The sequence below is a fragment of the Cavia porcellus genome, unplaced genomic scaffold, assembly GCF_034190915.1.
Source record: "Cavia porcellus strain 051 isolate PalLab524CR breed Dunkin Hartley unplaced genomic scaffold, mCavPor4.1 scaffold_26, whole genome shotgun sequence".
NCBI lineage: Eukaryota > Metazoa > Chordata > Mammalia > Rodentia > Caviidae > Cavia > Cavia porcellus.
Window position 1 is genome coordinate 14,481,945 of NW_026947509.1, and position 25,901 is coordinate 14,507,845.

General features: G+C 38.3%; 1 protein-coding gene across 7 annotated transcripts in view; it reads left to right on the plus strand.

The window, feature by feature from the left end:
- The window catches only part of Sdccag8 (SHH signaling and ciliogenesis regulator SDCCAG8), a 194,380-nt gene that overhangs the window by 122,630 nt on the left and 45,849 nt on the right, over positions 1 to 25,901 (plus strand). For 3 of the 7 annotated variants that reach the window (XM_063237547.1, XM_063237549.1, XM_063237548.1), the window contains 2 exons: positions 9,304 to 9,435; positions 23,100 to 24,258. The exons of 1 other annotated variant lie outside the window; for it this stretch is intronic. In XM_063237547.1, coding sequence (XP_063093617.1) covers positions 9,304 to 9,435; positions 23,100 to 23,370 — 403 coding nt within the window. In that variant the 3' untranslated portion in view covers positions 23,371 to 24,258. Of the gene's footprint in view, positions 1 to 9,303; positions 9,436 to 23,099; positions 24,263 to 25,901 lie in introns of those variants that run through there. 3 more of the 7 variants (XM_063237546.1, XM_063237545.1, XM_003474237.5) reach the window with 3 other exon arrangements.

Consider the following 25,901-nt stretch of genomic DNA (forward strand, 5'->3'; position numbering starts at 1 on the left):
TCTCAGACTTGCAACAATCCTCCTGCCTCAGCCTCCTGAGTGCTGGGATTACAGGGTAAGCCACCACACCTAACTCTGGGTATTTTCTTAATTGTCTGTACAAACATGTTGATATTTCTCATACTTATATATTCATCCTATTTTGACTGCTTTAATACTTAGAATTGAAAAATTAGGAAGTTTCTGAAAATAGAAGGTAAGATGAATCAAATAGTTTTAAAATCTTCTGTTGATGTAGTTAACACATTTTAATCAATTATTATCACAGTCCTCTTCAAACACATGTAAGTTATCTTTAGACCAAATAATTAAGGAAATTAAAGAGATAAAGGTGCTTGATGCACATTATTTAATTCACACAGCAGCTTGAGGCAGGGATTCTTGTCTTCTTTTACAGATAAGGAAACCAAAATAACTGATTTAAGTAATTAGTGAGTCTGTGAACCAAGATTCTTGCCTAGGTGTTTCTGACACTAATGTCAACAGTGTTTCTTACAATAATTACACTATTTTATATTTACTGCTACAGAAAAGTCAGGTTAGCCAGATGTGGTACCATGCACCCGTAGTCTCAGCTGCCTCCTACTCGGAAGGCCAACACAGAGGGCTACTTAGGTCTAGGACTTTGAGGTCAGCCAGAGCAACATAGTGAGCTCTCCTCTGTTAAAAAGAAGAGAGAAAGGGTGGGGAAGAAAAAAGAAGACAAAAGACAGGGGAAAAAAGACACTACAGTACTCAGTGCTGATCCCGGTGTGTCATGATGTGAAATCCAGCAATACTATTTTTCTTTGTTCAGAATGATTTTAGCCTGCTTTAGTTTGTTTAATCTCAACATAAATGAAGATATGGATAACTGCATGTATGTTTAAGTGTATAGGATTGACAACCATGTTACTAAGTTTCTGTTGGACAGTTGAACAGAACTGTTTGCAGTCTCGCTGTTTGAATTCCCACTTTATATGTTCCACTTTTGTATCTTGAGCAACTATTTGTAAAAGGACAGTATGTAAACATCAACTAGTGATTTCTTACTGTTTATTTTTTCTCTGAATGTATGTATTATTTCTACCCATTTTCTGTTTTGTTTAGTCTTTCTTTAAATAAAATTTTTTCAAAAGGACAGGGGAAAAGAGGAGAAAGGGAAGAGGTAAATCAAGGAGGATGGAGGGCAGAAGGAAGGAAAAACGGAGAGAAAGAGTAAAGAATTCAGGCAACAGTAGCAATGATGAGAGCTGTTAGGAAGGAAAAATTAACCTTTAAATTTGTATGAAGTGAGTGAGCTGCCTGAGAACCGAGGTTAACCTGCACTGTGTGCTGCTGGGCCCTGTTTTTCCTCCTCTAGATCCTCTAGAGCTTATTCCCTACAGGTCTAGTAAAATTGAACTTAAGCTTCTCTCCAGCTTTTCTTGCTTCTGGTTCCTCCAGCTCCTGACTACAACTTTATAAACTGAATGTGTTCCTTTGTGTTTGACACATAGATGGCACTCAATACATATCTATTGAGTGAATGAATGAATGAAACCGCCTGACTTCTATCTTCTGTTAGTCTGTTCCTGTATGGTGATAGGAAATATGTAGGAGCAAACACTATAATTCAAACAGAACTAGGTTTGAGCCAGGAATATGTCTCAATGACATAAGTGCCCACCTAGCAAGTGCAAGGTCCAGAGTTTGACTCCCGGTACCAAAAACAAACACACAAAAAGAATTAGGTTTGCATCCTAGTTTGCCACTTCACTGTGTAACGTGGAGTACGTTGCTTGATCTCCCCAAACCTCAGTTTCCCCATCTGTAAAAGTATTTCTAAAGCTATGTTGTAGGATTCTTATGGGAATGGGAATTGTGTCTGTAGGAAAGGAGAGATACACGGCTTCATATACCGATGTGCCTCAGTATCCCTGGGGGATTGGGCTCAGGACCCTCCTGGATACCAAAGTCTGCAGGTGCTCCACTCTGTCATTTAAAATGGATGCAGAACACACAAATGCACAAGTCCGCTGTGTAAAGCACCTGGCATGGTGCTCAGCCTTTAGCAGTACACACTAGCTGCTCTGCTGTCGTTGGTGATGTGTCTTATAAGGGTTTTGACGGATCATTTTGTAAACACTTCACCAGACTCCTGCCGCCTTTTCCAGGGAAGGTCTGAGTGCCATTTTTCTGATAGACATAACGTCCACATCACAGTGAAAACCTTTTAAAGGCCACAGCAGCATCCAGAAAAGACAGATCTGGATATGTTGCAAGTCATGCTCTGGCAGTTGTATTGATAAATCCGATGAATTAAAATGAGTGCCTATTGTACACATTGACTCAAGACTAAGGCCTGGCAAGTGGTAAACATTCGATCAGTTGCTATTTATAAAATTTAAGATTCTCTAAAGTTTACAAAAGTACATTTGTGTGCCTCACAAGAGGAGTAGGTAGGATAAATTGTGGTGTTAGGGTTGTTTGTGTGCCTTTAATCTTTCATCAATTTAGTCTTGTTTCTCCCTGGCTTCCTAATATAACATGTTCAGCAACTCACTCATGCCAAATTTAGCTTTCATATTACCAAATTCCACTTTCATATTACCATTTGCTTTGAAACCACCTATAAAACTTGAAGGGCTAAGTGCATTTCTTTTGAAGTAAAAATTATAAAAGTAGTCAGCCCTGTAGAAACCCTCCCAGAATGTGCTTCTACCTTCTCTGTGCCAAACTTTTAGGGTAAATAATTTCCATTTTGCTTTGAACTTTAGAAAGTGTTTTAAAGTTTGGTCACTGTAACAACTCAGTCTCCAAAATAATTACAGTAACCATGGTCCAGATTCTCTTCAGAGTACCACAGTAAAGTTTTCCCTAAAAGCAGGTGTATTTGCTTTATATTGATCAATAATTCAAAACACCTTTTTTTTTTTTTTTGCCTGCCTTTCTTTAGGATCAACATTTCTCTAAGAGTTTTAAGTTATTCAAAATGCCACACTAACCAAATGGACTCCTACTATTTAAAATCAGCTTTTTTGCACACAGTCACTAGGAAAGCTGACAGCCTGGGCTCACCATGCCCGGATCCTCTTCCTCTATGCCCACCCTCCTGCTAGGCTGCTCTGTGAAAGCATTTTGAAGTGGTACCTCTGTGTGTGTGTCTGTTGTATGTGTTTTCTCCCCACGTAGACGGCAAGTCGCATTGTGACAGTGAGGACTGCTTCTGTTCTCGGGAAGCCTCCACAACGATCAGCACTGTTCTTGCTGCACTGTGTATTCCACAGTGTGCATGGAGAGGTGTTTGCAACCCCAGGCTTTGTTAATGGTGCATCCCGTTTTAAAACTCAAAATGCATTGCCGATTCTGTGCATTTTTATAGCTTGTTTTTGACCATCAGGCAAGAGAATTAATTCCATTTTGCTTTTAATTGGCACAAGGCAGACATTCTGGCTGATTTTAGTTGAAGCACAGATAAACTTAAGTTCACCCTTCCGTCTGTATTCCCCAGTACTCTGAGCTCTTATTGCAGTTATGAGGTTGTTTTTGAAAGCGGTAAATGGAGATATTTAAATATCTTTGGTCTAACTGTGATTTTTCTTTATCAAAGTGAAGGAAGTGTTCCCTTTCCCCAGGCACTTAGATGAATCAGCAGTAAAATAGCAATGCAGTTCGCAGTGCGATCTAAAACTCGGCCTGGGAAGAGCTCGAAGGGTTGGGCACTGGCTTGGAATGAGTCTCTGCCAGCATCGGAGTGGAGATCCTGGAGATTGCTGGAGGTCAGGGATGTGCTAGATCTTAGCCTCTCTCCACTTGCGCACTGACAGAACAGGAAAGAGCACAGAACCAGGGTTTATGTGGTTTTGCTTCTCTTCTTTCTTTTCCGTCATTGTCACTTTCTGGGTTGCTAGGCTTGTGGATTGATGTCTAACACTGCCCATTGTGTATTTGTAATTTGCGTTTTGTAATTAAGAGGAACAATGGGAGTCCATGGGGTCTCGTTATATATAATGGTTGGTTTAATTTGTTTCACTTCTATCTTGTTAATTGTAAATTGATCATTAAGATTTGAATTCTAATCTGTCACCAGGGTTGTGAGTATTGAAGCTAGAGCAATGATCCTGGTTTTAATCACTGATGATGAGAAACAAATTTTATAATTTTGGTACATATTGCAGTTCATATATTTTAACACTGTCTTTTATGGTGTTATAAATATTGTTAAATGACTTTTAGTGTAGTTTTACTGTGTGGACTATAATGTATAAATTATATTACTGTTTTGGCAACAGTAGGTATCCAACTGTGTGAGTTTAATTGAAGTAAAGAACACACACCCGAATGAACTATATTTTTTCCCCTGCATGTTTAGATGATGTTAGAGTGGGACAAAAATTATATTCTGTAAGAGGAGGTTTATATTGGCCTTCTGCTAATTATTATTGAAAGTCAAACCAGAATCTAAAAGAATTAAAAATTAAGGTATTATATTTTTCCTTTTAAAAGCAATTATCATTGTACTCTGAATTATAGTAGTAAAGCATCTTCTGTTTTGTGCACATGCAATTACACAATGTAACTGGTATATTAAAATGTAGAGAAAAGTCTATGCTTCTGTAAAGCCAGAAATTACCTAAATTTTCTAGGAAAATGGATTGGAGTTAATTATCCTTTTATATGAGACTAGGACAATCATGCCACAAATATATCTCATAACTAACATAGAAACTTGTAAGTTTATTTTTTGAAATTTGCAATTTGATAATTCTGTGACTGTATTCTGAGCTCTGCAGAAATAAAGGACAGCGTGTATAGCCATATACCAAATTTTTAGTGGACAAAATGGAATTTAGCAAGAAAAATACTACTATCAATAAAGAAAAATATGCAGAGCAGAAAAGGATTGTTACAGTAACACATGTTATAGTAATATGCACTTTATAAATAACTTTTTTTGATTAAGTAAGACATCTTCAAGATTGGGGACTAGGAAAATACAAAGAATTAAGGAAAAAATTACTATAGCACTACTGTGTAGGAATAACTACTGTTACCTTTTAACATATTTCCTTTGAGTCATTTTCCATGTGTATGTAAATGTATCATGTGCACAGACATTTATATTATGATTAAGATTGTGATAAATATAATTTTGCATCTGCTTTTTACTTAATATCTCATTAATGAACATTTTTCTACATCAGTAAATACTCTGGAAACAAAATTTAATTGAATCATCTGCATGCATAATAATTCATTAGACATTTAACACATTTCCAGTTTTTAACTTTTATGAACAATATGACAGTCACTGTACAGCAATCTGAATTTTTGTAAATTCCCTTAGTAGAGAAGTCTAAAAGGGATTTGCTGGTCTGAAGATTATGAATCCTTCTAAAGGTATTATTGTGTGTTACTTAAATATTATACTAAGTTCTGTTTACTATATATATCTTCATGTCACTATGTGACATTAAAAATAGAGTTTTTTTTTTAAAAAAAATGAGAGGCAATGTTGTGCGGTGGGTGAACTACACTGTAAGAATTGGAAAGACCAGCTAATCACCATTTTGGGTCACCTCCGGCAAGTCATTTAACTTCATACTGACCTCACAGCAAAAAAGGAAATAAACAATTATCTTCTCAGTAAATCTGGCTTGTTAAAGGATGGATTCCACTATTTGGTATAGAATCAACATGCAAAAAAATCTGCCAGTATTATCTGGATTTTTTATGCATTTCTTTGAATAATATTGAAACTTCTATGTATTTTTCAAATATTTATTGACCCCTTCTGTCTCTTCTCCTGCAGAATATTTTTCATGTGCTTTGTATTTTCTGAATTGTGATTATGTTGGAGTGGTGTTATCAGTTTAATGATGCTTGCCATTTGTGTTTTATTTTTTGTAAATGTTTTCTTAATTCTTTATATTCTTAAAATTTGTATCTTTAATTTTAGGACAGTTTTATGTTCACATTCCAACCAACTTCCTCCACTGTCATTTTTTACATTTTTTGTTGTATTAAAATTTTTTAAATAAAAATAACTTTTAAAATGTGCACATTGTATAAATTCCTAAAATATGAAAAGGGCAAGTTTTCCTAATCCTACTACCCATAAATAATGAATATTAATCTTTGGTGTGCATGTTAAAAGATGTCTTTTAAATTGTAAAATGGAATCGTATTATACATGCTAATTTTTAATGTTTTAATGTTTTTCTTTTCTCAACAATGCCATATTTTTTAAGTCAATAAGTTACACTAATAAATAGCCTCGTAATCATAACACTATCTTGATTTCCTAGGATAGAAGTGATACATAATCAGCTGCCTGTTGATAAACTTATAGGTTAACTTTCCAGATACTGAGTTGCAAGCTTTTTTTTCTAGAAATGGTACTACAATGAATATCCTCACAGAAATCCAAGTTTTTTCAAATACAGTAGATTTTTATATGTAAAAGGTTTACATTTTTGTATTATAGAATCTTTTTTCTTTTGTGATTTTTTTTTTCCCCTTTAGAAAACACACTTTTGCTTGTAAAGTTCCTGACAACAAATAAATGTTCTGAGTTTTTTCCTTATCTAACTTGGCATTTTTTCTTCTTTTGGAATTTATTTTAATGTATAATGTAATAAAAGATACTAATTTTGGAAGGAGTACTAACCCAAAATTTCATTATAATTACTTCTCAATTCATTTACATTATACATAATTTTGAAAGGAGAAACAGAAATTAATTCACTTTTTCAAATATGAGTAAATTCTTAATAAGAAAAGCAAATCTGGATGAGTACTTGATCTGAACTTGAAAATGAGATAAGCCATGTTCTCATTTATAATCTAGTAAGAAAGACGAGACTTAGAGCACAATTCAAAAGAATAAATTGTAAACTAATGTATGCATAAAGGCTAGAGATAGTTTCAAAAAGTGTGCTGACATATTGAGAACTGCAAGATATTAATCTGTACAAACTTCCTTTGGGATAACACTTGAAACAGATAAAAACAAAGTGAGAGTGAGGTGAATTAAAATGGAGAGAGCACACCATTCATGTGAGCAGCTTGGTCTTTGGGTAAGATTTCCCTTAGCAACTCTAAGTCCTTTATTGACAAAAAAGAAAAGGAGAGAAAAATAGCGCTTAATAGAGAAACCTTTCCTTTGGAGGATATCAATTTTACATCAAGAGCCTGTAAACTTTAAGAAATAAACTAATCATTAATCTGGAAGCTATTGATAATATAGGAGAATTTTAACCCTTTTCTACCTGTGAAGGCAGTGAGGCATGAGGAGATGGTAACAGCAGCAAGTTGGAGTTGAGTTTAAAAAATGACAAGGATACAATTTGTCTTGCATAGGTATCTTTCTGATTTCCCAGTTTTGAGACTTGGGTTGTCAAACATGACACTGAAAATGTAGTGTATGCCCCAAGGAACGTCAACCATCGCCAGAGAGGGTATCTGTGATCCCAAATAAAATGTGTGAGCGAGGGAAAGTGGTACCTGATTCAGCAGAGTGGAGAAAGGTGAATCTTAAGAGTCTACACGGGGGATGTGTTTATGTAAAACAAACCGATCTGCTCTCAATTCTGGAAATACTTGGAAGACAGAGGTAGGATATAGGGGTGAAGCCGGAATCGCAATTTCTTCTTCACCCCTTGCAGCCAGATGACTGCTCCTCCTCCACATAGAAGATGAGGGCTTCCTCTCAAGAGGTTAAACCAGGGAGCTCTGGCTACAGTAGGGGCACAGAAGTTAGAATAAAGGGATTAGGAGAGGTCTGCATTCTCACCCTCTATTTCCACCCACCTGCTAGGCCTCAGACAGTCCAGGTGGTACCCGAGAGCAGGTGGTACATTAGAGGATCTTCTTAGGAAGCAGAGTGGCCACAGAGATAGGACAGTGATTCTTGGGCAGTGTCCCATTGGAAGAGATGACTTGCTACTCAACCACCCACTAATCTGGAGAAAATGAATGTACAACGTGCACATATATGACTAGGATAGCAAGGCTCAGTATTTAAATAGTCATGATAATGTAAATACTGATATTAATTAAGCCCCAGCCAACAGTCTGGTAATTACACTAAAAGCTAGAGAAGGAAGAAGAAGGAGACATATAAAAGAAATTCATCTACTGTAATAAGACAGTAGAAATTGCTTACTAAAACAAGAGTTAGTGGTCTGAAATATGGAAGTAACTGTCAGAAGAAATAACTTTTCCAGAACTGACAGTATTTGTCACCGCTTAGCTTGATTGAGGGGGGTCACAGCACAAAAGACTTCTGTCTTTCATTATCACACTTGTATTAACCAGGGTTCTCTAGGGAAGCAGAAACAACAGTGATCTATTGATGGATTGATTTAGACCTGGACTGATAGGGACTGGGGATTTAGCTCAGCAGCATAAGCGCCTGCCTTGCAAGCAGGCAGTCGTGAGTTCGATCCCCGGTACCGATAAAAACGAAAAAGACCAAAAAAAAAAAAAAAAAAAAACAAAACAAAACAAAACAAAACAAAAAACTAGACCTGGGTTGATCTAGATCTAGATCATTCAGTACTTAGAGGAGAAAAAGGAAGAGAAAGAAAAAAGAAGGGAAAAGAAATTTAAGAAGTTGTCTTCAGCGTGTGAAAGCCTGGGAAGTCTGAAGAACCCAGGAGGAGTAGGGCTCCAGCCTAAAAGCACTCTGCTGGCAGGAGCCCTTCTTCCTAGGGGAGGTCAGCCTTTGTTCCGTGAAGGCCCTCACTTGACTAAAGGAGGCCTATCCACATTATGGAGTATAATCTGCTTTACTCTAAATCCACCAGTTTAAATGTTAATCTCATTGCACAAAACACCTTCACAGAAACATCCAGAATAATGTTTGGCCAAATATCTGGGCACTGTGGCGCAGCCAAGTTGACACATAAAATTAACTATCACAGAACTATTTGATATTCAACCATATGCCATTAAATTGGCTATGTTAACTAAAAGAAACTCTGTTATAGAAATTAGGCTTGGGACTGCTTCTTTAACAGCTTGGTGGCTGGCCTATAGTAAGCACTCGGTAAATATTTGTTAAATGAGTGATGGTCTTTTTAAAATAGTTGATCATTCTAATTTTTGAATTGTTCCTTACGGAAAGCATTTCTATTAGAATATGTTATTTATTTATTTTCTGACACTTGAGCCCCTACGAGGAACTTCAAAGTTTCTGAAGATTTTCTTTTACATAAAATAATTTTGTTATTCTGTTACGCTTAAGCCTGACATTTAAAATAGGGTTATACAATAAAACCAAACTCTAATGATAAGAACTTTTAATATCTGTGATTTCTGTGCTTTAACCCCCTCTAGATCTGAAATAGCTCTGCTGAGTCAGGAAAAAATGTATACAGATCATAAACTGGAGAAGTTACAGAGAAGAAATGATGAATTGGAAGAACAGTGTGTCCAGCATGGGCTAGTACACGAGACAATGAAGGAGAGGTAATAAAGCTTTACTGGTCAACTGACGTGTCCTATACTGAATGTGTGTGACCCACCGCACAGGAGAATTGCTGTGGAATAAGTGTAATTTAGGACCACTGTGGTACTGCAGGGGTATGTTGTAACACTTTTATGTCTTTAGGCTTCCTCGATGTAGGTTGTTCTTACTGTATGCACAGAAGAGAGAATATTGTATTTTTACTAAAGACATAGAATTAGATTTAGCATGGAATAGTGGGGGGAAACCATCCATCCTTCAGGTGGAAGTTGTCCATATTGTAGTACAGGAGAATTTCAGTACTTTTCTTTTGCGAACTAGGTCTTAAATGTTTTTTGCAAGATAAGACAGAGTAGGCCTAAAGAGATTAAATATTTCATCAGCAATTACTGAATCAAGATCTGACTCCAGATTCTTTGCCTCTCTCTAGTGGTGTCATTTGAGCAAATCTCCTAACCCCCTGAGCGTATTTCTTCACCCATAGATTGATGCTTATAATGCTCATTGTGATAAAAAGATCAAGTAAAAGCACCTGCTAAATGTCATCTTTTGAATAATAGCAACGGACTGAATGCCAATAAGCAAGTATTACTTGTTTCTCTAGATTTAAAAAACTTAGCAAGAGACTAATAATGTACTCAAAGTCATAGAGGGAATGAATGATAAAATTTAAGCTTGAATCTTGATATTTTGACTTCAAATTGTTCTTCTTGTGCAGCATTGAGGAATTTCCTTTTGGTAGTAAACATAGCTCCTAATTATTTTTTGTAAACGTGTCAGTTCTAATGTCTGCATAATATGGATTTTCAAAGAATAAAAATCTGCATATTCTAAAGCCCACAATGAATTTGTTTCTATAGACTAACACCTCCACAAAGAAATAGTGTGCACGGCAACAACCAACCTTCCATGGAGGTGTCTCCCTTGGCTTCCAGCATCCCTTCATCACCCCATTTCTGGCCTTCTGTTTCAGAAATGGTTGTTAATATAATAGAGGGAAAATTAAAATCTTTATAGACTCCTCTTATTCTTTTAGTGTAAAATAAATATAACATGAGAGAGGCTGGAGGGTGCTGTATGTTTACAACTTTACTTTTTGAGTGGATAGAAAAGAGAAAGTAATGTTTTTTTTTTCAGTTACCAACATACTAAAACAAAGTAACAGTCATTCATTCACTTGTTAGAATACTTACTTAAACCCAGCCACTGGGTCAGCAAATTTTTTCTGTAAAGATCCAGAAAGTAAATATTTTAGGCTTTGCAGACTGGACGTGGTCTCTGTGATAGACTTCTTTGTTTTGTTTAGGACCCTTTTTAAAAAAGAAAGACCATCCTTAGCTAGAGAGCTAACAAAACAGGAGAGACTTGGCCCAAGGGTTAGTTTACTCCTATCCAATTCAACCAAGGGATCTTACCCATACTCCCCTCATACAGGCTTAAACCCAGGGCACTCTTCCACTGAGCTACCCTGCAGTCCTCTTTTAAATTTTTATCTTGAGACAGAGTCACTCCAATTGCCCCTGCAGGATTCAAACTTGCTGCTGTCCTGTCTCAGACTCCTGGGATGCTGCAATTACAGGCATGTGCCACCGGGCCTGGCTTCTGTTTCTTTTCATGTTAGTATATTGCGTTAGAGTTGGCAGAAAGCACCCCTGACCAAGGACCTTGAGTCACATCTGGGAAGTGACTGTCACTACACTAGTGTGTCCATTTCCAAATGATGTTCTAAGGCTTAGAAAGATAAGCTTACTTAAACTTAAGGTGAAAGTGCAAATTAGTGATTCATCTCTCTAACAAATATTTATTGATAGCTACTATGTGTCACGTTCTCTACCATGTGGTAGATGTGACAAAGCAAAGTCACTATGGTTCCACTCTGGTGGAGCTTACATCTTTATAGGGAAGATGGATATTGCAAAAGAATTTTGTCAGTGTCTATCTAATTACAATTATGACCAGTTCTATAAAAAATAAATTGTTTTGTGGTATAAGCATATCTAAAAAGGGGACTTGCCTGAGCACTGAAAATTTCAGTGAGAAAATAACAATTAAATCTATAAGTGATAAGGTGGGGGTTGTTAGCCTTGTACTGTAGGAATTGACTAATTGCACCCTAACCCACAGCCCATTTCTCTATGGCCTGGAAACATGGTTGTCTTCATTGGTGGCTGCTTTACTCCATAGTGTCAAGGTTGAGTAGTTGAGTCTTTGTCTGCAAAGCCTACTGTGTTTACTGTCTGTCCCTGTCCTGGAAAACTTTGCCAGCTCCTTAAGTAAAGAAAGGAAACTTTAAAGTGGAGGGTTCTTAGGTTAAAAAAGTGTAGTACTTTTGAGAAAGAGAGAGAATTGTGTGTTTAACTAAAAAAATAAGGGAGAAAAAGATGGAGGGAAGAGGAAGGATGTTATGGTTTGAGTCTGGATGTTCCCACCCAATGCCTCATGCAGTCATGGGGCAAGTCTTCTAGAATTTGTGATTGATTCATCAGGTGTGAGTGCTACACCTGCCCTAGAGTACAATACAAGGGACAGAAAGAGTCTTTCTGTGCTTCTTTGGCTCTTACTGCGTATGCTGTCTTCTGGCCACCTTGAACTGTTGCCTTCTGCCATGATCCATTCTGTCTTGGATCCAGCAGATTATGGACTGAAACCTCCACAAACTGTGAGCTAAATAAACCTTTCCTTTCCTAATTTTGGGTCTCAGGTATTTTGTTTCAGCAACAAGAGAAAAGTAACCAACACAGGGGACAAGGACCAGACCTATAGGCATTTACTACAGATTTTTAATTGTATCTTGTTGCCAGTGATAAGAAGTAAAAACATTTTTTTAAAAAGGGAGAATGATGTAATCAGGTTTGCATTTTTAAAATAGCCCATAGTAGATAACAGTGTTAGTTACTGAGAACTAGAAAACATTCCACGAAGCAGGTTCGTGGTTGAGGTCAGCTGGGATGGGATGAGCAGAAGCATTACACTCTGGCCCTGCTGAATTTAATGATCAAATGCACTGTTCAAGTGGGTGTATTGAGTAGCAGGTGGGCATAAGGGACTAAATTCAGGGGCTATGTCTGGCCTGGAGATAGAAAGAGGTCATGAAAAAGAAAGAGAGTAAGAAGAGAAACTTACTGATCCTAAGAAACACCAACACTTGTAAAGGTAAAATTGGAAGAAGAGGTTGAGAAGAAGCAACCTGAGAAATAAGTAAACACTAAAAGAGCCTGTTGTCACATAAACCAAAGGGTGACACTGCCTTCGGGGACAAGAAGTGATCAACCAGCTGCCACTGAGCTATTAAGCAAGGCTGGAAAGAATCTGTCAGGCGTGGTGACAGGCACGTCACTGGTTACATTAACAAAAGCAATTTTAGGTGAAGAGTGGTTGCAGACACCAGATTAGAGTGGATTGAAAACTGAGTGTGAGCTGAAAATCTGAAGCAGCAGGTTGAAATCGCTTTTTCATGGGATTTGGCTTCTAAGGGAAAACAGAAAGCAAGTGAGGGACTAGTTGTGGGGGCAGGTATTGGAAAATGATGTCTGATTGGGGGATTTTTTTTTTTTGTTTTGTTTTATGTTGGAGTAGAAAGACTGAAAATATCATTAAAACTGTAAAGGTCAAGAAAGTTAAATTTTTCAGCCGATAGTTTGGAATCTCTGGTGTCTGCATAGGCAGGTTGGGGAATTCATGTTAAAAATAGCATAGCTGTTTTTTTTTCTATTTCTACTTTAAAGTAAGTATTGATTCACATGCCTCCCCCTGGGCAGTAGAGCCATGTGAGAGCCCTCTGCCTCTACAAAGTGAACAAGGCCCAGAGTCAGTGACCCTCCGTTGAACATGGCCATTCTCTCATCTCTGGTCATGTCGGCAGTCCTGGGTGCCTTGTCAGTTACATAGTTCTGTGTAGTTCTTTCCCTTTTGTATAGTAATGCATTGTTTCGTATACAGAAAACCATTGTCTGACCTGAGGCTTCTGATTGAAATGTAACAAACCAGTAAAAAGTTTAAATTTGATAATTCTTCTGTAAACTAGCCTCATTATGGTCTTTCCCAAATCCTCACATTCTGTTTTCCTAGTGGAAATTTTATCTTCAAAAGCTGATGTTAAAAATAGGATTTATGGTATTGATTTTTATGTAATTTGACATTTTAAGTTTGAGGAATTAAGGCCAGTCATTATTTTCAGAGAAGTGCTTGAAAAATAGAAGCCTGAAATCTTAGCCTGTTCTCTGTGACTTAAAAGCAAAAGTACCAGCTGAATTACACATTTAAATCAAAAATTCCAAAAAAATGTCATAAAGCTATTTTTGTTTTGATTCTATAATATGGATTTAATTTCAAATCTACATTTTAGATTTAGATTACAGTTAGATACTGTGGTGCTAGAACGTACTTATGTTATCGGCCAATTGTGCCTTTTCTTGCATAATTAATACATTAAGGATTTAATTTATGTAAATGAAATAGTGGCACTACTTATTAGATAGGGAATTATTTTCAAAATAAATTTTAAATCATCTTTTCACTTATACTTACCTTAAATAAGGTGTTTCTACTTAAAACATTTGTCTTTATCATATCTTGCAACAATAATGAAATGATTTAGTAAATCCCAAAGGGAGTTCATAAAACTGTGTTTCCATGGAAGGGTTTCAGAGTCAACAGAAATCCAGTGATGCTGAAGCAGAGAAAGACAATGTTGCAGGTTCCTGAGCACAGAGGTGGGTGGAGATAGCCAGCACTGAGCATGGAGGAAGAGAACATAGGCTGATAAATGCAAGTTTGTGCATAGGTGTTGGTGTGATGAGCTGCGGCCCAAATTAGTTTATTCTGTGTTTAGTGGGCATCTATTTTGTAACAACTTGGCCAGGAGATTCCCTAGTTGCCTGGTATGGTTGCAGGTGTTCTGCCTACTTCACCTGGTATATAGACATTTTTCTATCATTACTGCAAATACTTGAGATACTGAGTTTACAAAGAGAAAAGGTTTGTTTGGCTCCATTTTAAAGCCCCTAGTCCACGCGCAGTTGGCCTTGCTGCTTGGGACCTATGGCAGCACATCAATGTGAAAATGTATAGCAGAACAAAACCACTCACCGATGGCAGTGACTGGGAAATATTAAAGAGAGAAGAACAGGCTAAAATCCACTGGTGCCTTCATGCTGTGCCCCTCATGACCTGTAGACCTCACACTACACCTGATCTCTTAAGGGATCCACCCCTGTGCCAGTAGTGCCAAGCTGGAGACCAAGCCTTTTTTAACACGTAGACCTTTGGGAGACCCTCACCAAAGCATAGCAGCTGGCCAAGGCATTGGGAGCCTCAGTGCAGAGCCACCATAACACCACCTGCTGTCTCCTGGGAGATCCCCCTGGGATGCTCCTATTCCTCCATAAATCCCAGAACCAAGGAGGAAGGATTTGGGGGCCAGCCTACTTTGGTAGCCTGGGCAAGACTCAGTTGGTCTGAAATGTTTTGTTGTCGTTTTCTTGAGTTTTTATTCAATTTTATTTTCAAACTCTTGTTCTCTCCAGTTTATATAAACCAAAAAGCTTGCTGATAGTAGAGATGGGATTTAAGCTTAGGAAATTTTCTCTGTCCTTAAGGAAATTTCTTGAGTTGGACATTTCTTACTTAGAAAAGCGATCAATATATAGACCAAAGGCCCCTGGGTAGAGATGGCTAAAAGACAGATCCAAAATTATGTCTTTTTCAATTCTTATGAGCAGTTTTAAAGCCTATTCAGTGCACATTTTAGAAATACTGAAATTTGGTTTGTGTAAGTGGAAGCACCTTACAGAGAACCCTGACATGGTAATTTGCTGGCTGCTTGCGGTCCAAGCTCTGAGTTGAACTTCCACTAATCTGTGGGAAGGGCACTTAGTTACTACGTTACATGTTGTACTGAGGTCATTTTGGCTTTCAGATGCTGCTATTCTTGCTTAACTGTGGTTAATTTGGCTTCAGCATAATAATTTAGTTTGTTTGGGGTTGTTGTTTAACCCCCTACAGCACACATGCATCAGTGGTGCAATGGTTTTCTAACAACCACGTTTCAAGTCCTGTGTGGACTGTAATTCAGCAGTGGATCATCTGTATCCCTTTGCTAACACAGATGGATGTATCATCCTCGCCTCCGATCCCCTATCACCACCAATTTTCTCGAGACAGAGACTCCTTTGGTGATGTGCTGCTTATGAATCTGTTTTCATAATTGACAACAGGCTATTACAAGTAAATTAACAAAATTGCTGGGTTAGTCTCAATTTATATGCCATTATGCTATGATATAAAATGATAATCTTTTTATGAGGAAAATGGTGGTTCAGATATTGCTAGGAAAAGAGCTTATTACATCTTGTTTCTTTTGAAGTTTTTCTGTATTATCTTCAGGTCATAGAAATAGGTGAATTAGGTTGCTTCCCCTATGGGATCTAACAACAGTCTGAGAATATTATGCAGAGGAAAGAAGAAAAGTATGATAATCAGAAACAATTTAGAAAAGTTGACCTCTTTCCCCTCCAATTATACCAAGATTATAAACCAGCTGAGGTTAAGGATCAATCTCTTGCAGGGATTTTAAATTTTTTCCCTGGTGGAAGTATTCACAGCACAGAGAGTGGTAGACATGCTGAATCAAGACTTCTTTTTCCCCAGAGAACTGGCCTTTAAATAGTTACCTTCCTTAGTGAATAGGCTGAAGCTTTCTACGCATCGCCCAGAGGAAGGCATTATTTTCCTTCCCTCTTTTTTCAGAGATTTTTTCTGTTCCTTCTTCAGAAGCTTTAAAATGCTTTTGCTGTATTTGAAAAAAGAGGCTACTGAGTGGACAGGATTTTGTGCCTATGCCTGGTTGGCAGGGAGAATGGCTGCCCGTGCACCCTGTCTTTCTTCTGAGTATCCAGTAGAAAGGCCTGCAGAAAAATGCTTCGGAATGAGTGTACCGGGAAGTAGTCATACACACCTGTAAGCCCTGCTACTTAGGAAGCTGAGGCAGGAGGAGCGTACATTCCAGGACAACCTGGGAAACTTAGTTGAGACCTTGTCTCAAACATAGAAAAGGCTGCTGAGGATGTAGCTCAGTGACAGAGCACTTGCCTGGCATGAGCAGAGCCGTGGGTTTCAATCAGTACTGTGCCGGTGGGGCGGAGGATGTGTATGGCTTCCCTTGTCCTCATGTCTGAGGTCCTTAGGGCTTCAAGCCTGATCACACTAGTCTAGAAGAATCCATTAAAACTGCCCTGATTTCCTCTCACCTACTTTTATACTGGCTGCTTCTCTTTCCAATCATCTCTGGAAGATAAAACAGCTCAATATTTTGTCTGTCTTCAGCAAGAAGTTTTTTCACTTGATTACCTTGCATTGTAAATTCTCTGATTGGTCTCAAGGATGTGAGACTGTGGAACTTTGTCTCCTTGTTAGGGTGGAAGTGAATTGTGAGTGGAAGGGTATGGGTGGCTTCCTACCTCCCAAGAGTAGGTGGAACCCTCAGAAGTCAGATCTAGAAGAGTCATTCACTTGAATCATGTAAAATATTTAGGGTTTATTCTGAGCTCGGTGGAAAAGGAGGCTTTGAGGCAGTTTGAGTAAAAAGATGAAAGAGATGACAACGTTAAATATGGTGATGTTAGCCTTTTAACCATTGTAACATTTGTCTCGTGCTTGAAGAGCCAAAATGCCTCCGTTACAGCTCTCTTGCTTATCATGTCCCATCTTTAACTTTGTAGTTTGTGTCTTTGTAATGCCTGAGATAACTGAACTTTTCATTTTGCTTGCATATTCAGACTACTTGAACTTGTATGACTTATTTCTCTGGTTGGTATCTCTGTATCTGTCTTAGCCAAGACGGTGGCTAGCCAAGTTCAGTGGCACAGACCTGTGACATTGGCACATTGGGAGGCTGAGGCATGAGGAGTGCAAGTTCAAATCCTGTCTGGGCACCTTAGTAAGACTCTGTCTCAAAACTAAAAACACAAAAGGGGCTGAGAATGTAGCTCAGTGGTAGAGTGTGTTCGATCTCTCAGTAAAACACACACACACATCAAACAGGGATTTCAGTGACCATCATGCCAATTTCTTCACTCCTATTCTCTTAGAACCTGGGCAGTGATTGAGTGTTAATGTAATCCCATGGCATCCACAGTGAGGGAAAGAAAGTGAGAAAGGAAACAAGGTCAGACAGTGTATCACCATACGGTGCCTACTTGATAAGCCACAAAACTGAAACCACACAAATGTTTTTCAGGCTGCACCAGAAACTGTGCTTCTAAATAGCTCACTGGAGGGAGGAAAGGAGAGGGCTTTGTCTGCCCAGCTTTCTCTCATCTCGTGGGTCCAGATTTTCCCCATGGGTGATAATTCCCCTGCACTTCAGATTGTCTCAAACAGGCCTCATAGCAGCAGCTTTAGAAGCCAAATTTGAAATTCTATGATTTGGCATGCTGTTGAACTCCAAGTGGCAGAAGGAGCCCAAGACTTGAAATGTGCACAGTAAATCCCACGTGGCAGAACCAAGAGGCTACCATGGAACGAGGGAGCTCAGAAGCAGCAGCAAGGATTGAGGACCCAGGAGAGTGGCACTGAAAATGAACCTGGTGCATCTGTCACAGCTAATCATATTTGGTCGTGTCGGCCTCTAGGCCAGCCCTTTAGAGAGCTGTCGTTATGGATATCCCTTATCCTCTAGATAGCTTTGCTTCTCTAGTCATGTAGGTCTACTGATTACCCTTCAGTAGTTATGAGCATTCCTCTAAATGTGTCTATTTGTTTTATTTTATTTTATTTTTAAAGTAGTAAAATACAACAGAACAAGACAGAATAAAGCCAACTAAGATCGTACAGTGAAATAGGTACAGAACTTCACAGCAGGTTACTGGGATTACAGTAATAGGTATCACAATATGTTTTGTTATCTTCACAATAGTTGTTCTTTCAATCATGTATATCGAAATAAAATGAAATACAGAACATTATAGAACTTATCAAAATAGAATATTGAATAGAGCAGTACCATGAATCAGAATAAAGCAAAACAGTAATAAAAATATTTGTCTTCAAAGAAATGGTAGAAGGAAATCCTCCGTATTTGCTATGGTCAACCTCCCAGGAGATGCTCAGATTTCTGGTTCCCATTTGCTAACGGGGGGACAGGAGAAGGGGAATAGAGGAAGTGGGATTTTGACTCTAGGCCGTGCACCAGTAGGTTCACTATTGCTTAGCAGGGAGGCAGGCTGGTTGCTTGGTTTCCCAGCTTCATAAGTTCCAACATGGTGGATTTCAGAAGACACTGGTGATTCTCCCGCTGGAGGGGCCGTAGTCTGCCACACCACAGCCACTTACCAGGGAGGGGAGTTGCTTGCTTGGCTTCCCAGCATCCTAAGTTCCAACATGGCACAGATCTCAGGAGCTGCTGGTGGTTCTCCCCCTGAAAGGCTAAATGTGTCTATTTTAATGTCTATTTTGTTTTCTTCCTTCTTCTTCTGGAGTCTACTCTGACCTCTCACCTATAAGCAAGCCTGAGCACTAGAGTCTTTGAAAAGATTTCACTGTGGTACGAGCTGCCCAACCAACCCTTTCCAGAGGCATCTTTTCCATTTTATCCAGGCTCTCAGAGTGATTAATATTTATTTCTATTTTTTATGTCATTTTACTTCATTTAAATTAGAAGGTATTACAAGGAAGTATTACATCTTTCATGAAAACATAGCAAGTTATAACAAGAAAGAATCTTAGATAAGGAGGCAAAAGCTCTGAATGTATGCTAACCGTATGATCTTGGACAGGTCAGATAAATGTTCAGCCTCAAATAAAATAACGATTAAATACTATGACAAATAGTTATGAGGGTCAAACCAGACCACGTGCATGAAAGGTTTTGAAAAATATAAGTGCCAAATAAACCCAATACAATAGTGTCATATTCAGCTAAGAGTCATAGACTCTCATCATGGAATCTCAGTGTTTCTCTCTAACATAGATTAATATTTTTATTAGTGAAAAATCTGTACCAGTTAAGCAATTTTAAGTATGATCCTCAGAGCAGTTCTACTGGGGTGATAGCACTGTCTTCCTTGTTCAGAGCTGACACTCCCAGAGGCTATGTGACTCACACATAGCTTAATATGTGACACTGCAGGTGTAGGAATGCAGGGCTGTCTGCTACCAGAACCCACGCTTCTAAACACTGTCCTATGGTGCCTGTCCCAGCTTCCCCAGTAAGCCAGCTTCTGACCTAGGCCTGGACTCGAGGTCCCCAGAGTCCCTGCCCACAATGCTCCCCGACAGATTTTCCCACTCCAACTGGCTAGCGATCTTGTTACAACAGGAGTCAAACTCTCAGCTGGGGTGTTTCAGATGAACGTGCCTTAGTGATCCCCCCGGTTACAGCAAGACTAAATGAGGTTTTAGAAAGACTTTAACTACTACTGGAGCGTGTGGTGCCAGTGGTTAAGAACAGGCGGTTTCTGGAGATTTTCTGCCTGAGTTTGCTCCAGCCTCACACTGTACCTGCTGTTGACCTTGGGTGAGTTGCTTCACCTTCTCATGAGTAGGCCGCCTGGTGTGGAAAGGCAGAAAAGAGCAGTGCTACCTGAGTAGGTTGTCATGGGCTTAAGTGAGCCTCGGAGTCTGTGCAACATGCCCAAAGCAGGTGTGCTTTTGTGAAACAAAATAGTATGTTCTTGGGTTTCATTCGCAGTTCCAGCTTAATAGCATCTCACTCACTAGTCACCCAGAAATACACCAAAGGAAAAGAAAAACACAAAATGGCAAGCCTTCCTGTAAAACCAAATAAGCTCCTCTGATAGGACACATAAGCCTTATTTTTCTCAGGAAGTCATCTTAGACCACCAGTGTGAAGTTTTGTTCCGCAGTGGACTCTTTGCCCCTGTCTTGGGTAGGCGTGCAGTATGTGCCTGTCAGAGAGCACTGGGCCGGCTCCAGGAAGAACTGCCCACGTCCCTGGCCTGGCTGGAAGGCCCCCAGGTGGACTGGTAGCCATGGCAGCACCACTGCACTGTTAGCACTGACCCTTTGAGGGTCCCAGAAGAGTGAAATCGAGCCTCGCTTAAATGTCCTGAGTTCATGGCTTTGAGGCATGCTATGTTTTTTCATTTCTCTGCTAATTGTAAATGCTGTAACTTCTGAGATTACATGAGGAAAGAGAAGTCTTTTGTGCGTTTTCAAAGTGTCTTCCTTTGTTTAGTTGAATGTATATATTTGGGAAAGAAAAAAGCACAGTCATGCATTGTTTTGACCATGTATGACATGCAGCCTGCTAGTGATGGATGTTTAACAGATCAGAGAAAATGTTTGGTTTTGGTGGCCACGCCTTGATGATATTAGTCATACTTTCAGGGCCTTTGTTTTCTAGAAATTGGTTTTTAAATAGCTATATTCTACAAAACAGTTTTTTTGTTTGTTTTTTGGATATGAACACAGGCAGACTCACTGTCTCCTTATCCAAAAGGAGGTACTTCAAAGACATTCTGTATAAATATCGAAGAGCAGCATTAAAGTAACTTTTGAGACACTCTTTTCCATTAAATGTCAATTTCAGTGTTTACCTGCTAGGCAAATGTATCCCTAGAAGAAAGTAGACATCCATCTAGCGTCTTATTGCTGACTCTGGCTGCTAATTGAGGCTTGTCCCCCCTCTGCAAGTGGGGTACGGGAGGACGAATGGACAGATGGGCATTTGAACAGCTAAATGTGCTGCTCATCTTTCTGAGGTATTTTCTCATCAAATAGCATGATTTATCTGATTTCTTCATCTGCCCCTTCTTTGTCTCACTCTCTCACATTGTTTTCCTCCTCTCTTTTCGTGGTTCTGTTGCTTTGGTTCTTCATTTCTAGAATAACCACTTCATTTGCAGAATGAAACCTGTAATCAGATTTCATATTCCTGTACAGTGAAATGGTGTGTTGGAAGTGGCATGTTATTAAAATTCACAGTTAGGCTTGTATCCAAAACTAATTCTTACTAATTATGAAATATGAAATCATAATCAACCAGCTAGTTGCCAAAAACATGTGAGTCTTTTTAAAATATAAATATATCATTTAGTCTTTGGGCTTTCTTAAAACGAGGTTGTTTTATGCAAGCCAGATCAGCACTTAGGAAGAAATCGATCATAACTGTCATTGCTAATAATTTATGGCTCTCACTAGAATTTCTAAACTTTGGTATAGAAATAAATGCCTTATATTCAGCTTCAGTCTTTATCATTATAGAAATCCATCCAAGACTTTTTTGATGAATCACAGAGAAATATTTACTCTCTGGCCCAAATCTTAAGTTATTCTCTATACATAATCCCTATGTGTATATTTAGATTAATACTGCCAATATTCCCTGGCAAAAAGAGTCTTTCAAGACTGAAATTATTACATCTTATGTTTTCATTTCCTAAAATACCTCAAATTAACTACAATTAAGGTAAATCTACAGTGACCAATAGCTGAGACGTGAATTTGTGTCGTCAATGGTTTATGCATTGTATCAGGGTGATTTTTATACCTATATTAACAGTGTTTCCTGATGCAGAAAGTTTGTGACAAGACCTTTGGAGGCTGACAATTTTAGGCAGATGTGGATCTATACCTTTGGCTTCTCTGGTTATAATTTCACTATAAAAATGTCACAACCATCTGGGTAGCAAATGGCTGGGTCTGCCTCTCCCTGTGATTAAAAGTATAGAGGAAATGTGTTTGACATCAAAGGTGCTGGATTTATACAAAAGAGCTATGTCAAGTGTAACTCTGTGGCATGTGGCCGGGATATGTCTAACCAACTTTCTGAAGTAGCCTTCCCTTAGACATTCAAGTGAGGCATTCAAGAGTGTCACGGTACTAGTGGATCGCATGTTGGTTTTACCTTCAGGGTTAAGCCCTGCTTTCCATAGATAACCTGATCTGTAGAAAGAGAGAGCATTAGAAAAACAAGCAGATCCACAAAAGTCCTTTTTACTAATGTGTTTGGTCTTGCCATTTTTTCAAAGAAAACCCCAACTAGAATCTCACAACCGCAGAATCTTCTTATGTAGAAAGTTAAAGTTAATTTCTTCTACTTGGTGAAAAGCCTATTAACCTTTTTTAGAACACTTTAGAATCATTCTTAGGACCATATCGCCTGTGTGATTTATGTAAATGTTTGGCTGTTGTACCTCCAGTTGGAGCTATTAGAGTTTTGCTGATTTGCTTGGCATAGCTCCAGGAAATAGTCCATTAAAATTCAAATCCTTTCCCAATAATTGAGACAATCAATTTACATTAAACAAGGCACACTTATAATTTTATGTACAATTTAAATTCTATAGAAAATAATCAGTGTGCAATAAAGGGGGACACTTATTTTGATGCAAAGGGGTGTTTTTATAGTCTGCATCAACAATTCCTTCATATTTTCAAAATAGTTCCCTCATTATCTTTTTTGTAGAGCAGCTCTATTGTATTTAATTTTAACAGAGGACCAGGTCCGTGCCGCGTGTTTGATAAGCAATGTGCCTCTCTCTCACTGGCATTTAAATTGCAAGGGTCGAGAAAGAATAAGGTGGTACTTGTTTGCTGCTTAATATGGCATAATTCCTATAAAAAGGGTAAGCAAAATAGATTTGTTTCCTTTATGCCAGCATTAGTGAAATGGCATCATTTTTTCGGCTTTACCTTTTTGTAACAGACCAGGTACCTATTGCTCTGCCGGGGCTTGCATGTCAGGTCCTAAGAAAATCATTCAAAGGGACTTGGAAAGGGATGCATTGGATGAAGTTTCCATGACTGCATGGCTTTGTGCTGCAAAGTTCCCAGGAAAACTTCAGGTCCATCAAGTCCTTGCAAGACAGCTGGACTCCTGGAACATACCTGAGTCTTCCACAGTCCTCATTTGTAAGCTCCCAAGGAGACCGGTGTTGTTGGTCAGGAAATCGAGAACGTTGGAGAAATATTATTAGGAAGAATACAGTAAAAATAATGACAAGATAGAAAACAAATCCTGTCAGAGCCCGAGAATATATTTGGCTTCCGCTGGCTGTGTCTGTCTGTTTCCACAAACGGTCCAGAATAGAAACCGGATGTTTAAAATCGCTCTCTCTTTCACATGCTCTCCTCCCCTCCTGTCTTCCTTCCTCTTCAGTATTAGTAGACTTACTATTTTTATTATTTTTTATTTATATTCCTAGTTTTCAATATTTGCCATTTGTGTGGATAACACATTAATTTTTAATGAAATATTTTCAGACTCTTGGAACTCTTGGAATAACTGAATCGTAAAAGAAAACTTGAAATTGATGTAGACTCCCAAGCAGCGAATAAACTGAATATGACACTTGTGTTACTTTCCCCGCTCACAAATGGTTATCTTAAAAGATTGTGTGTATTAAGATGTAAATCTCTTGTTTTTGTCTGGGTCTAATTTACATAATCTTTGTGGTACTATTTTAATAAATAATCAAAGTGAAATGAACTTCTAAATAATGTGTTAGGCAATGTGCATCAGTAATTTTCTCTTTATTTAGAAACATTTTTGACAAGCCACATTACTAGGAAAGCAATTCAGAAGTGACTGTAACTGAGTCTTGGGTTTAACTTTATTTTAATTGTGTTATAGAACTAAGGTTTTAAGAAGTTGGCATTTTTTTTTTCCCTGAGTAGCTCATTTTCTTGTAATCAATGATTGTTTTTGTTCTGTACTGGTATAGTTAAAATTGATACTGGAAATTATTTAGAGTTTTTTTTTTTTGTGTGTGTGTGTGTGTATACACTCTTTGCAGAACTGCAACTTTCTGTAACCTACTTTGAAACTGTGAATTAATGTTCCTTCCAGAACTTTTTGTAGAAAATATAGATGGTTAGAAACATAAATCTTTTCTCATTCTCAAAATACTAGTTTCATTTTGATAATTTAAATCTTATTTCAATCATTAAACATGATTAATTTCATATTTTCTTCTTTTTAAAAAATTTAAATTTCTGAAGGATTTTATTTTTCTCAAGTAAATTTACTTTTGGCATTTTATATATTCTTTTTTTTTAAATCAGTACTGGGGATCGAACTCACAACTGCACACTTGCAAGGCAGGCACTTATGCCACTGAGCTAAATCCCCAGCCCCTATTCTTTTTAAATAGCTTATCTATTGTATCCCTAAGTACTAATGAATATATTAAGGAGCCCTATCTATGTTAAATGAGCCCAATTATATAGAATGGCTCTTAGAGAATCAGAAGAGATCTGAAAATATATTAGGCCTAACTTTTTGTCATCTCCACCCATTCCCCATCCCTATTCCTGATATACACACTTTAGAGGAAACTAGACTGTCCCAAAGAGATAAGATGACCTCTATGACCTAAGTCAGGTGATGAGTTCGAACCTGCATTTTATGACTTCTGGTCTTGTGTTTTGCACTCTAATTTGTATGTTTGTAGGAGTAGAGAGATGGACCAGTACTAATAATCTAAAGGAAAATGTTGAATGGACATGAAACAGCTTTAGCAGAAGCTGTCTTGTGCAGTAAACTAGAGACCAATGCTTTATGGTTAATTGGAAAGTTAGGAAACCATGACAAATGATATCTAAGTGAGCTCACATATTGTCTTTGTGTACGGATCTTCTGATTTGGAGCACCACCTGTTCCTGGATAGACCACACCCAAACTGCATCCTTTATTGCACCCATTTTTGTTTTCCTAAACCAAAAACATAAACACACTTGGAAGCAACATCCACGGAGAATTTCCTATTTTAATAGCGCTTTCCCTACCAAGTCTTTTACATGTGTTTGATGCACTCTTCATTTGACAGACTTATTTTATATGGGGGAAAATTCAGTTTTGTTGACTCCTTCTAAATCATCCCACTTTGTTTTCATGGAATCAGCAGCTCTTTTTTTAACAATCATATTTCTGAGTTCACTAAACATTTAATTGCATTTATGTAAGCAGCATAAGCAGGCTTGGGAAGAAACACAGCTGACTTTGGGAATTATAATATAATTGGTGGGAGCAGAAGTGCCCATTTGTGCCACAGAGTAGCAGTCATTCACTGGCCATTGAGCTTGCCAGTGAGCATGAGTAGGCTGCAGGCAGCATCCAATATGCTCGACAGAAAGAAGAGGAAAGTGTTGGCTCACTTGGTGACTAGAGTAAGTGCACAGTCCATTCGAAGAGCTGCTAAAAGACAAGTAAAAGTATACAACATAGTAACTGACATTAAGGCAGAATCTGCGTTGCATGCTTTACGAACAGTCTTTCCCTTTGTGTCAGAGAGAGGCCAATTGGAGGCAGAAGAAAAGGAATATTTTCTGTCCTCTTTCTGCTTTCTCTTTTTCTGAGATAGGAATTCCAATCTTGCCCTGCCTGGAAGCTGAGGCAGTGAATCATTCTTGTACCAAGCAAACTCTCCACCACTGCTTGGCCTTCTGTGGATCTGTCTTTCAGGTGAGGGTTTTCTACTGTCCAGCTGGAGATGCTGGGTGCTGTAGG